Raw genomic sequence first — 15,158 nt, 5'->3', positions numbered from 1 at the left:
TAATAAGCGTAGGATCTTCTTATAATTAGATTAAGTTCATAAACACGAACGTTAGAAAACTACATGAATTATGGTTCATAATGAAAATGGATAAAGCGTCATGAAAGTGATAAAGCAATATAATGCTGTATATAAGGCAGAGTATGAAACAGGTTAATGCTAATATTTACCAATAGGCTCCTGAGTTGTCATTGATTCAGGTGTCGAAGGAATCTCTGTTGGTTAAAAATGTTTGCAAAAGAAGGCATTCGATTTGTGAATAATTTAGATTTAATTATTTTGACGATCAAATTGATGAATTTTCTTAAATTTTTCTATTCGACTCATTATAAATTGGTTCAAAATAGAAATGTTGACATGATTATTCTTAATATAAACGTTATACAAAAAAGGTGTGTCATTTTACCTGATGTTTGTTGAGCCGTTGTTGTAACGATGATATCTGTTGAATTAAAAGAAATTAAAATGGATTGGAATCATTATCAAATAAGAGAGGAGATAATATTAGGGAATAAACGCAGGACAGTATCGTCACCTAACATTGCTGATTATTTACAAGTAAAAATCAAATGAATGCTAGTAACATTAAAAGCAAAGATAAATCTATGTCAAACTGAGTTCAGTTGAAATTTTATTAGTCTTATAACCTATAAACAATCAAAACAAGACTATGGGCCATTAAATATATCGAGGAAGATCAAATAACACTCAATCCATGAAAGGGAGCTTCATCCCTACCCCTTACACGATTCTGAACAGAAACAATTCCAATCATATAAACACAGTTCATGTTAATTAAAATCATATAAAACCACATGATATCAGAAAAATTACCTGCTTCCGAGCCAGTAATATCAAAGCTCATGAGCGGTAGATCAGACGAGCTATCCTCACTAATTCCGGTTAGAACCGCAGATACTTCGTTCTCAACCGCGTTTATTGCGGCTTGTTCCGCGGCCTCACCGGGAAGAGAGTTTTGAGTATGTCTTGCCCGAATATCAAAGTTTACATCGACGCTTCCCGAACTAGGTCAGGATGAGAGAAATCAAAGAATGATACAATATTCATTTACAGAATAAGGCTTACATTTTGGAAAAAAATGTAAGGAATTGAGCTCAACCTGCTGAAACACTTGCGCAATGTAGCCAGCATCCCAATAGACAAGGAAAGATGAGGGATGTGCTTTCCAGATAATGGTTTCTCAATTACTTAATTTCTTGCGTAATCTCTACATAATTGCTTTTAGTATTCTAAATCCAATTAGAAAAATGATTTTTATATCTCATTTTAAAGTGAACTTGCTAACACGAATGATCTTAAAGCATTATAAACCATGTTGGTTTTTTTTAATACTGGTTCGTTGACAAGCTGTGTCGTTATCGCATTCTTCACTGTCTATTTATCAAAACGTTTCGAAAGGATCATGATTCAGTTAAGAAATCAGTTTAAAAATAACGAAATATTATAACCTATTGAATGCAGTATGACGCACAACATTGCTATGAAATACACATGCAGATCTACATGACTACGTAATACATTCAAAACGATTTAAATTGTAATGTAGCCATCGTTGTGGATACGGCCCTTCGTGCCCCGACATCATTTTACCTGCCAGAAATAAGCAAGTAATCATTTAAAAAAAAATATTCGTTCGATTCGGTCGCACGGATTTCTAGAACAGTGTACCTTCTAAAAAGCTGAGACCCTTAAAACGTGTTTCCTCATTACACTTCTGGTGCTATGAGATCCATACCTGAAACTAATAACGATTACTTCCTCATATGATACTTCAGACGTCTCTGCATCCCGTAAAGCTGTTTCCATCTGTTAGAAAAAAAGTGATTTATTGAATAAATGTTCTGTAAATTAAGGAAAATATGATCATGTAGTTTTAAGGAATTCATAATTTTTACTTATTTTTCGATGCCAAAATATATGAAACACAAAAACAAATATGATATTATTGTATTTTCACATTGTCAAAAATACATTTTTTTAAAAGAAAGTCTGTATTCAATATTTCTCTACAAATCATATAATCGAACGCAAAATGCATGTAATACATCACATACAATATTATGCATGTATAGAAGACAAAATTTAAATACTAGCATGACTAGTAAGCTCTATGGCCTCGATCCATCAAGATGTACAATAAACTTATTTTGTTGAGTATGCATACTTCCTTCTCATGCTGATAGTCTAATTTCTTTTGAATGACGATAAATAACCTTTGAACATTAGTTGAAAATATACAATATTCACCATACAAAATATAAAAATAGTACAGTTCAGATACCTTTCGTGTATAATATTCATATAACTGATATTTTAAGTCAGTATTCGGAAAGACGAACCCTGACGTTGACACGACATATCCTTCTGCAACATTATTTTGTTCGGCTCTTATTTCAGAGTTTAGGGTTCGAGTTAAAGGTATAATAAATTTTTTTTGGTTCAGGATATTGTACAGATTAGAAATTTTGAAAGTATGGTTTTATGTTCGGCTTAACATGTATATTTTCCATCTGAGCGATTGTCGCGGGAGAAAATGTCATGGAACCAAACTAACAAAGTCTGTTTTATCTGCTGAAATCACTCTGTACGTGGCACTGTATGGTACTGCATACTGGATTATAATAATTGATTTCCTTACATGGAATTGTCGAGTAAACTACCTTCCGCCAATTGGTAAATAACCATTCCAGTCGAGTATATTAGTGTTATTACGTCAGAGGTTTCACACACAGCATACTGATCACAATGCATTCCCCTTTATAATTTTGTGTATATTTCTCACGTGATTATTATTATATAAAGTCAAGTAAACATTGATATAAGGTGTGCAAACAGTGGGGTACTTGTCGTAACAATAATGGTATTTACTTTTGCTCAAAGCCGTGCTTGTTTTGTTAGGTATGTCAAGCATTTTAATGTGAATTATAAAATAAAAACATTTAGTTCAACCGCTTGGATAATCATTAAAAAAAACTGTGGACATTTGTAATTTAGGTTGGCCTATATACTCTCGCAACTTTACGTTAGTGGATTCTTGTGATCGCAACCAACACAATTAAAAGCAAACTACTTTCTTATATGTAGAATCATCTTGATATTATTCATAATAATAACAACCATAATTCATATGTAACATTAATATTCAGTTCTTAGAAAGGCACACAAATCGAGTACGTCAAAGTCTTATTATGAGATAATCTGACGATCATAGTCTATAAGGCTTGATGCAATAATCCACTAATCTATGGAAGATGAAATCGTGAAATAGACGTGGCTAAATACCGTGTCGTAAATATGTTGATTGAAGTAAACGACTGTGATCTTAAATATTACCGCTCTTATTTTTGGTAGATTTTATTGCACATCTCGATGTACATGCATTATCTATTAAAATTCATAGAAAATATTTATCTGTACACCTAACTCATCTGTCTTGTCATCGTGATTATGAGAGAAACACAGTTGAATGGAAACTTACCAAAGAAGTAAAGTTGGATTCCAGCTCTTGATATTCTGAAGTACTCGGATCGGAAAGAGATGGAGTATACGTTAAATCTAACTTGGCGACTGCTGACGTGGTGACAAGATCTAGTTAGAGATACAAATTAAGAATTAAACAAGGATCCTATTTAGAGAAAATCTATATAATATTCTTTAAAAGTATTTATTTATTCATTCCAGGGGGGAATTTATCAGAAAAAATGAAAATAATATTACTTTCACTGTTATATTCATCGGTACCAAAACTGCATTCTGAATTTACATGCTATACGTGTTCAATTAAAGTGAATGACTTACTGCGAAACAGGTCCTAACTTATCTTAATATGTTTAAATGTTGAGTACGCCAGAAGGAGGAGGAGAAGGGGGAGAAGGAGAAGAAGAAGAAGTAGTAGTAGTAGAAGAAGAAGAAGACGAAGAAGAAGAAGAAGTAGAAGTAGTAGAAGAAAGGAAGAATTAAAAAAAAGACAGAGGAGGAGGACTAGAAAACGAACGTAAAAAACGATACTTACAACTTTGGACGGGTGGCAATGCCGTGGTCGCTGTTAAAATTAAAATTAAAAATGAAATTACTTCACCAACGTTACTTACGGAATGCAATGCTATATACGACAACTGCTCCTATTACTATTACTACTACTACTACTACTACTACTACTACTACTACTACTACTACTACTACTACTACTATACTACTACTACTATACTACTACTACTACTACTTCTTCTTCTTCTACTATTAGAAGTACATGTACTAACAATGTCCTCTACTAATGATAAAGATGTTAGTGATTATTAAACATAGAAATGATTTTGACAATCATAATTCAGTAATAGCAACAACAACAATTAAGAACTGCAATAATAATAATAACAATAATGATCATAATTATGACAGAAGCAATATTATAGCACCAACAAGGAAGGCGGGTTAAATGAACACTTTAAATCACACAGACTTCAAATAAATCAGGATCTGATTTGAATACTGTCCAGTCGAATTATCGATCTAGTTTGGATTTCATTATGTTTTATCTTTAAATCGCATACATTAATAATATATCAATCTTTCTATTGGTCACTGTCCACAGCCGACATAGCCGATCTGGATTTACTTTCAATCCATTAAATTAAAAGTGAAAGTAAAAAAAGTGTGTTATTGACTCACGTGGCAAATGTGTTGTGACATTGTCTGGTTTATTTACTGCAAATAAGAAAAAAGTATAAACAATTACGTGTCTACTTTATTAACAATAAAAATCCAATTTATTAGAACGCTGTTAAGTACTCAACTTGATTAAAATGTCAACGTATCTGTACTAGAATGAATAGAAATATAAAGGCTAAGTCTGACACCATACCAATATCATTTTTATTAATGAAATTCTACACTCTAAAAATGAAGTGCTAATTTAGCTCTTAAAGAGCGTGTATAGTGACTGCACTTCGGAGTGCCGAGACAAATCAGCACTCCTAAGTGCAGTCACTATACACGCTCGTTAAGAGCTAAATTAGCACTTCATTTTTTAGAGTGTATATTTTGCTTATTTTCATGAAACAGATATCATGACCAGTATGCGAAATTCCACATTCAATGTGAATAATCGTTTGATGTTCAATCATAAATTTACAGGCATAATGTTATAAAAGCTAATTTAGTTCAAGAATTTGGCATGTGTGAAGAGGCTACCTAATCATGTACAGCACTGATAAAATGGGAAAATGAAAATCAATCAGCTTTTCCCCCTACCTACGAACTCAAAGACGACATAGATGATTGCTCCTATGATGAGTAATATCAAAATGGCAATAACCACAGCAAATATCCTACAGCAGTGGGATTCATTTTTCTTATTATTAGTTCTCTCCTGTTCCGTTTGTCCCTTGTACTTGTACGATTCTTGCCGATTGAATCCATTCGGACTGTCTTCTTGGCCGACGTTTCCGCTGATGTTAAAAACTGGATACTCGTACTCATGCACTTCTTGGCCAGTCTCAGTTCCTAGGCCATGTGCACCACCCGGTTCACCGTATACATATGCATTGCTTCTTGGCATGTGTCCGTTCTTTTGGGAGGCTTTAGAGTTTGAATTTCCATTAGGTTGAAGGTCCTGGTATAAATGTGTATTGTCCAGTCCCTTGTAGCCATTTGTGTCACTATTAACCTGAAGAACAGCGGGTTCGTCGTACTGAAAACCAGCATTGTCTCTTCCTCCATTTTGTCTTCCATTAATCTAAATAGCAAAATTAAGATAAGCAGATGGGGTGAAAGAAAAGCATATGGCAATTTTAATGAATTTATTTTTTGTCATTCCATCCCGCATTCCAGATTTATATCACCAATTATCAAGATTCTTTTATTAGTCATGTAATGCTTGCAAACAAAGAATTTTGGTTTCCAATTGCCTTCACAATAAGTATAAGATAAAAAAATACAATATAACATAACGAACTGTTCATAGATAAAATAAATTATTAACAATTTTCTGCAATAACTTTATTACCGCTAAAATTTTATTTTTAGTGAGCATAATTATAAGAATTCATTTATATATAATATGTATGCCATAACAGTCCTAGAAGAAATTTTAGTTTGATCGAGCAACCGATCAAGTTCTGTTTCCTCTTTTTTTATATATAAAACCACTTCCCAATCATGGAATAGCCTTAAATATTTGAGGACGCATTCTTTATCCGTAGCTTTGTGATATCCGACCAATAAATTAGAAAGATTATAGTGCTGAAAGGTTCAGTTTTACAGAAAAATAAAACTATTACAGATATTTATATCCTTGCATATTAAATAAATCAAACTTTAAACAAAGAATCGATATTGGCAAAAAAAATCCGAACATACCTGTGTTCGAGTCTGTTGATCGTCAATCATTACAGGCTCCATGTATTCATCGCTTTCAGGTTCGAACGCCGCATTATGATGCCCACCACTACTCGAGAGTCGGGCCTACATGGAATCATCATAAAAGAAAAAAATTAGAATAATTTTACTCATGATTTCATGAGTCATCAAGATCATCAGAAAAATACTTTCAGATAACAAATACAGGACAATTAATCTGCATGAGCACACGTTAAAATTTTCAAAATGTATTTCGGCATATTGAATTATTGAAAATGTTCAGGTTGTTAAATGAAATTAAAAAATCTCTAAATGTGATACACAGCATTCATAGAATACAACACAAGCTTAAGAGAATATTAAGTGAATGACAACAAATATGGCTAAAAAGTTAATTCTTAATAACATGCCGACTTAATTTATAAACTTATTATTTAAACATTATTTCATGCTATATAATAATGTATATATTGTAGGATAGGGGCCCCACGTCCCACTAGCAGTATTCGCTATTTCTGTTGAGTCCTTTTACCAATGAAGTATATATATGACAATTTACCATGTCAATGTATTTTGACATTATTTGGTAATAAATTGCTATTCTAATTCTTAAAGGACACTTTCTTTTTGTTTGGTGTACGCAGATGAAGTTACTTCTTATTAGTGATGTGCGTGTATGAGTTAAATTGGGCGTGTAGAGATGGTGTGTGTGTTTGGATGTGTGATGTGCGTGGACGTGTATGAGTTAAATTGGGCGTGTGAGGATGTACAAATGTTTAGGTGCATGTAAGCGTGGAAGGGCGATGAGAGAGTGGTCTTAGACGCCCAAGTCGACGCATGAAAGTCCGGGGTTCGATTCCGGACACGACACTTTGGGCAAGGATTTTTTTGTAGTTGTACTGTTATTTCATCTTACAATGGGTAGGTTTCTTACATACAGATATACCAAAATGTGTGCATATGTGGATGTAAATAGGTAAATAAAAATCAGTTTTTCTGACCGTGAAAACAGCTCTAATTATTCACAAACATACAGGTTTTTCTCCTTTTGTCACCATCAACACCATAGGATTAATGCAACTCTGAATCAGTTTGCATTCCACATGTATACAAGTGAAAATAATTCTATATGTCAATCAAGGTTTGTCGAAAAGATCATCCCGATCCGAAAATAGCCAGAGAGTGAAAAAAAAACAGTATCTGTTGCATGAAAAGAGGTATATCGGGACCCATCAACAGTATCTGCAATTTATCGGATTTTTCTTTGAGGATCTTAAAAAAAAAATGATTTGGGATGTCTTACCATCGACATTGTATGTTTTCCAAATCGTTATTTAATCGGACTAGAGGTTTTTTAAGGTTTTTGGTTTACCGTGACGGAACACTTCCGTTTCATTATTCTCGAATTTGAAAGGAATATACAGATTTCTATGGGAGGTTTTTTAAATGAACTTGTCTACATTTGAATCTTAGGCGAGAAAAATATAAAGCAAACTCTTTGGCATTTCATAGGCTTATGGTACGCATAAATTTACGAATAACTGTGAAAACATTCAAGTTTCTAGATCTCTAAAAAAATGCTACAGCTGAGCTGAGGGTGAAATTTATCAATCTTGATAGCCATTCCAACGGTTCATAAATTTATTTCATATTCATAATGACCTTTTAGAATTCAGTTGTTATGGTCATAGGCCTGCTCTTAAATTACAATAAAAAAATGTTGGTCTTTAATTAGGGAATCCCCTTTTGCATTCTGTAAAGTCATGGGGAACATGACTGTATCTGAGTACGTACATGTATATGCCCGACACCAATATACCTTATCAAATAATTATCATGCCTTGTGTCAAACAATAATGACGTAAATTGGTCTCTCATTGAACACCACAGAATTCTTTCTTGGCGAGTCATTCGCTTATCAAGAATCGCGAGATGTATTTGAACAATATTGTTTGTTTGACCATTTATAGAAGTGTTTAATGTGCGAATTTGCCTGTGACAATGGAATGTATAAGCTTATGGGAACCACCTCTAACCACATTAATTTAAGGTATTGGAATTATTTAGGGTTGGTAATTATGGAAACGCCATTGACCCCAAAAGCTTAACTATAGTTGTTTTATTTCATTGCTTAGGATTTATCATGATTATGGTCCCGTTCAATTTTGTATCTGGTAACCTTGATTTTAATTGGTTGCTAAGCACCATGGTATCTCCCATATTGGCCAAGTTATGATGAAACGAGTACCAGAATTAATACATGTACTTGTTATTTCTCTTCTATCTGTAATTCCAATATGTGATTTGGAGAAAACAATTTGGTTCCTGAATACATGGAATAGGCAGCGGGTTAACATTGAACAGACCATGAAATATTCCTTAATAATATACGGTTAACTTTTGGCTGAAAAAATGGCCAGGTGCGTGGGAAAAGGAAACCCATTTTTTATAGGTTTTATATTGGTTTTACGAGAAAAAAAAGTGACAGATCGGTGACAATAAAAATCATATCCATTTAAAATAATTATACAATTTCTCTTTAGCATTTCAAGATTTTCAGGAGTATGCACCAATTAATGAGCAATACCACAATAGCTCCTAACCGTGACCTAACCTTCGGGTTTTAGATTTTTTTTGTGATCGTCATACAATAATATACATGCTTTTACATGTAACATTGATGTGTGAAAGTTTTTAAGGAGGATTTTTGTTTTCTGCACTAGATTTTCTGTATGTTCTTGAGTGCCCTACAATCATACAGTTTGCTCTCTGACATCGTCGTACACACATGAGATCCCCTGGCTTTGGTGTATGTTCAGTTTGGAGTAAATGATGGTGATATTTTACCTGATTGCTAAGAAAGCATAAATGCTTGTAGGCAAGCAACCAGAGGACTGATAGCTTAAGCTCCTATCCGAGGAAACTAATCGAGTGGTCCGATGCACGCATGGGTAAGATCTTGAGAAAATATGCATTATTGTGTTTGGTGAAAATTTCAGGAGAGGCGCGTACGGCCTTTTTCTCATAAGACTTAACACCAGAAGCCAAATTGGGTTCCTACAATGTGCAGAAAGCTCAGACCCAAGATTTTGCGAAAATTGAAAAAGCAGTTTTCATATTCAATGGAGAGAATGATTTATCTTTGATATTGACAAGTCATCCGTAAAAAGAGAATTAAGGTACATCGCTGTGTGTCAAAATGTTTGCCCATAGATCAAAACAGTCGGATGAAAAAAAAACAAAATCTAAATTTACATTTCCTATATGATAAAAGCGGTGTTTAATGCTTTCATGCACGTCACCTATTATGACGCACCTATTATGACGAAAACCTGTAGTCCTATTATACACATTTCATGAGCATTTATATATCTTGCGATGGAGAGGGGGGTAGAAGACCCATCAACGCGAGCTATTTCCGTTTATAATAGGTCCTGCCCGTACTTGATAGTCTTTGGTGATTTTTGTCGGGTAATTTTACCACTGGTTTTTGGTTATTTATACCAAGTTTCCACTGTCACGATTTGAGCCAAGATTGAAACAATGGTTGTTTATCGAGGAGTAATCGTAGCGATCATATTAGAGCAGTTTCGGCAATCGTATTGATCGTACAACATTTTTGAAAGGTTCAAAGAGTTTCGCGTTCAGTTATGAAAGGTAAATCGTTGATCGCACGACAGTGTGAACGAGGTATTAAAGACATGCTTAAACGAGCACTTTTAATGTACTTTAAAGTTTCACCGACCTCTTCCATGTAACTTCTGGTCCCCGTTGAATCAGAATTTTGGTTAGACGTATAGATCCCAATCGTGTGCTTCTGATTGTCTTAAAATCAATTTGCATTAGAGTTTCGCAATTACATGTATGTTTAGTCCCATCAAAATCTTTCTGCAATCGGCTCAAAGACTGTCATTCCATGCCTGCATGTACATAGACTTTCATTTTAACATGTACAAAGGGAGAGATAATCAATAAGTTTATCAGAATTGACCGGGTACGTAACATTGGGCAAGAGTGATTTGGGCATCCCCTTTTTTAAAGGGGTCGTTTGGAGAAAAAAAGAGTTGCAATTAAACGCAATTTCATTGTCAACCGATGAGAAGCGCGAATTCGATGCTTTGACCCTTTTGCCTTAGAATCTTTTTAGCTTCCCATCAAACCCAAATCACATATATTCATTAAGAATAGATCATAGTTACATAAAGAAAAACAGGGTTTAAAGTAGACACAGTGTTTCTTGGAGGGACAAATAAGAATATTTTACGACCCAGCATCGATGTGAACATCAATCAAAGTAAAGGTAAGTAACTTAGAAGCTCTTTTTAAAAAAACAGAATGTGGAAAGTCTCATTTTCATTGAAAATAGGCATCCACACCAAGAAAATGTTGACCCGACAGCACAGATATAGACTGTTACAAAAAAAACAAACATATTTAATGAAAACATCTTTGCATTTTTGTAGTGATCTTGGCAATGTCCATGCACAAAAACATTAAAAATGATTATGGGAGTTTTCGATAAGAGATGAATTTTATAAGAATGCATGCCACTGGATATAAGCAATGTGTTGGAAGAGGGTAATCTTAGCACTGTCTTTTTCTGTGTCCTATATTTATTTTCTAGCTACACGCCACTGACAAAGAACCTCTATGGTAACAATCTCTATTAATTTAAGTCTGCTAAATTTCTACGAATAAGTAAATAAAAATCGTTTAAACGCATGATGACGTCTTTGGTTAACTATCACAATCCATGACATATTATTGTTTCACGTAAAGCAGAGCAAATATCAACTCGTATTTGAGCTTTGTAAACAAACTTTTCTTCGTATACTTCTACATATCCATGTAGACATTCTTTACTCCAAATGACGTATTGTGCAAATATGAAAATGTGGCATTGTTCTTTCTTTCTTTCTGTCTGTCTGTCTTTCTGTCTGTCCCTCACTCCATTTAAGCTCTTTCCGCACATAAATACAAACATAAAAAGGAAAAGCCTACATAATTGTATATTCAAATTCACACCCCACACTCGCACGCACACCCTCACACACACACACACACACACACTCACCCCTTCGCACTCATGCACATCTCCGTATACAAGTTTAAGTCTCGTTGATTCTTTCTGCCACCTATCCCACAATGTGTCATTTCTTTAGATATTTATCCTGCCTTAATAATTTTAAATTCTATATAGTTATTAGCATCAATCTGAAGAGCATGGATGCATTAAGCCTAATATATACGGATGAATACCACTATTAATATCCTATGTCAGAATATTGTAGAATTATACTTCATTGTAAATCAATTTGTAAGTTTTTAGATATGTCTTATTTGTAAAATATGATTATTTTCATTGAGCAAATAAATAATAACGTTACATGGAAATAAAACATGGAAAATAATCACTTTTCACAAATTACGCATTAATATGCTTTTCATCCCAAGGTATTATATCGAAATTGGTCTACTTCATAGTATTTTGAAAATGTCAATCAAAACATGTAAAAAAATTTCTATTTTGTTTTGTCTGAAACAAAGTGCCTAATGGTTTCCCATTTATCATTTGTAGTGCAAAGATTGTTTATTATTAAAGGCTGAATGACTCTGGTCTGTCATAAATGATCCCAATATTACGTACATGTTTTTTACATATTCATCCAGTATAAATCCGTGATAATTTAGATTGTAATCAAGTTATTAAATGTATTTACCCATTCCAAATATTCATGCATAACTTCGAATATAAAAAATACCAGTCTCAGATTGTTGTTAGTCCCCCCCCCCCCTATTTACTGTATTAAATTATGTTATAGGGATACATTTGTCCAAACTATTGGGTAATTCCGTTTTTGTCGTATACCACATGATGTTTTTTTTTTATTCTTATGTTAAAACAACTTTGCTTATATTCATTAATTAGATATTATACTACAGTCATATGAAAATTCATATATGTTCTATTTTTACAATAATTATGTATATAAGATTTCTTTTCAGATTTTATATTACACAGGATCAAGATTTAATCCCGTTAAAATATGTTTGAATAAAATTAAAATGATAGTATTTCCTTCATTTTACCTTGCGTGCCACTTTTGACCATGATAAAACTTTTGGGTTATACTTCAGAAATTAATACTGATTGAAATAATAGTTTGTTTGTTGCCATTGTAATTTCCATTAATGAATTTTATTATGATGACGTATGTCATTATGAATCCAAGATGTCGTTTCTTAATAAAATTATTTATATGAATCAATCCATTTCTTATCTGTATTTTAGTATTTATCAATTGTAGTGCAAAGGTTGTTTATGAAAGGCTGAAGGCCTCTGGACTGTCATAAAATCCCAATATTACGTGCACGTTATCTTTTAAATGTACATGGAGTATAAGGTGGTAAAATCCGTGATAATTTAGATTGCAACCAACTGATTATTTACCTCGTCCAAACATTGATACATGACACGGTTAGAGCGGTAACATATGGCGGATGATTATACATTAACATGATCAACGGTTCTCTGGTCAATCTTAATGCAGAACTCTTTTGGCGGTGTCAATACGAATGTTCACCTTGTGAACTTTATTAAACTGTCATTTCAAATTGCAAATAATAGCACTATCCTAAAGTAATCATGTTAATGGTATTAGTCCTATATCCATCTAAAAATATCATCTAAAAATCGACATACAATATGCTTTCGTTCCTTTAAAGAAACAATTGCCTCAGCAAATATCTACAACAGACTTCAGTGCATTATCATGATTGTGGGAATCGGAGAATAAGGGTTTTTCTATCTGGACAACACAACTGTCTCATTTAATTAAAAAGTTGGTTTTGTTTTTCCTCAATTTTTGTGGGTGTGTTTGTAAACGAGTATAATGACATTTCTCTAAATTTTGAGGCATAATTTCTTCACTCATTTTTTTAATGGTGGTTACACTGACACTTTTGGACAGAAATGGATTTAAAAACATAATGGAATGTGGACTGTCTGAAAAATGATGGCAAAGGGGATATTCTAAGTTTGTTGCATTAAAAAATATGATAAATCAAGTAATGTCTAACTATGCATAAACAATCGGAGGGGACCTTTTTGGTAGTGGTCCCCGATTTCGGTTGATAGCCACAAACAGATCAAATTCTTAGGAGCTTTTGGGAGTTTTGCTTTTTTTTAATCGCATTGCATTAATCAATTATGATTGGCAAAACAATGCAAAATGATTGCCAATGATAGGGATATGCTGCCTGGAAATGGATAAAACGGAATGAGACAATAATTTTGGCAATAAAATGCTAGATATGGTCAAATTTTGTGAAGTAAATGTGTGTTACAATACTTTTTCTCACCTTTTGCACGTTGCTCCAATAGTACCATCTAGTAATATTTCGGCACACATATTTCAGTTTAGAACGTATAGAAGACACTTTTTAAAAGTATACACTGATAGGAAAACAACCCATAGCCTCTCCCTCTAGAGAGCGGCCTTTCCAAACCATGCAAAAACTATCATCTTAAATCTACCACAGATTCTGTTTCATGAAAGGTATGTCGCGACGCCACGGGGCCCTTTGGCGCCGTTTTAAAAAGGCATTTAGTGTGGAGAGTGGTAATGGGGATGAGATGACCGCCTTTTCATAGCAAAAACTAAATAAAAATGGCAACTGAAATTTACTAACATATTCAATTGTATGCATTAGCAAGAATGTTGCACACAGTGCACCTTGCCAAAGGCATGTCAGAAACAACTAGTGGTGGTTATAAACAAAATCACATGCTAGGTTTACAAAAGCATCCATGTTTGAATCACTCTAGTATTTAGGTCGATGTCTATCAATACTAGCATAAATGTGGTATTTATATTCTACAGTAAATCTGAAATCTCCTACATTGGCTTATGATAAAGTAAAAAATTAAATATTTAATATTACGAATGCAGGTGCATATTCATAACTGGTTGCATATGTCCTGGTAGCATGAACGTGCAAATATTATTTAGCCTCGGGACCTCGGTGTCATTGTAGGGCGATACGCACCGTGCTTCTGAACAATGATTTTATGACAAATACACATTTGTATGAAATTGACAACTGATTAATATATACCACAGACATGTTCATTTTGTGTGCTAGTTTTCCGTGGCCTTGAAATTAAAATACTTTTTTATTACATCAGTGACGTCATTATGCTTGGTTCGCTTTTACATTGCTTTTACAACATAATTAACACTTGAGGAGGAAAAAATAGATGAGAAAAAAAAACAGGAATACTGCTACTGCTACTGCTACTACTACTACTACTACTACTACTACTACTACTACTACTACTACTACTACTACTACTACTACCACTACTAATACTACTACACTACTACTACTATACTACTACTACTACTACTATTACTACCACTACTAATACTACTACTAATACTACTACTACTACTACTACTACTACTACTACTACTACTTCTACTACTACTACTTCTTCTACTACTACTATTCTTTTACACAAAACTGCATTATACTGCAATTAATATGAGTATTTCATAATGAGAGAGCAAATATGTTTAATGATGAATCAATACAACGGTTATCAATGGTAATGCATGTATTACAGGCATAAAATGAACAAAATAATCATAATAATAACATGAATACAGCAACAATAATGATGATAACGACGAAGATGATGATAGTAATAATAATGAATATAATAACAAAATAAATATATACCACTACTTATGACAATAATAACGAAGAAAATGATA

General features: G+C 33.4%; 1 protein-coding gene across 8 annotated transcripts in view; it reads right to left on the bottom strand.

Moving 5' to 3' along the window:
- The window catches only part of LOC121426747, a 37,507-nt gene that overhangs the window by 21,636 nt on the left and 713 nt on the right, over nt 1-15,158 (bottom strand). For all 8 annotated transcript variants that reach the window (XM_041623134.1, XM_041623166.1, XM_041623158.1 and 5 more), the window contains exons 2-10: nt 6,379-6,483; nt 5,272-5,755; nt 4,690-4,725; nt 4,034-4,063; nt 3,500-3,609; nt 1,757-1,827; nt 835-1,025; nt 407-442; nt 171-215 (exon numbers count right to left, since the gene is read on the bottom strand). In XM_041623134.1, the coding sequence (XP_041479068.1) occupies nt 171-215; nt 407-442; nt 835-1,025; nt 1,757-1,827; nt 3,500-3,609; nt 4,034-4,063; nt 4,690-4,725; nt 5,272-5,755; nt 6,379-6,483 (1,108 nt within the window). The remainder of the gene's footprint in view (nt 1-170; nt 216-406; nt 443-834; nt 1,026-1,756; nt 1,828-3,499; nt 3,610-4,033; nt 4,064-4,689; nt 4,726-5,271; nt 5,756-6,378; nt 6,484-15,158) is intronic.

Source organism: Lytechinus variegatus, chromosome 1 (assembly GCF_018143015.1).
Source record: "Lytechinus variegatus isolate NC3 chromosome 1, Lvar_3.0, whole genome shotgun sequence".
Lineage (NCBI taxonomy): Eukaryota > Metazoa > Echinodermata > Echinoidea > Temnopleuroida > Toxopneustidae > Lytechinus > Lytechinus variegatus.
The sequence above is the reverse complement of the archived record's forward strand: the minus strand, read 5'-3'. Positions and strand labels throughout refer to the sequence as shown.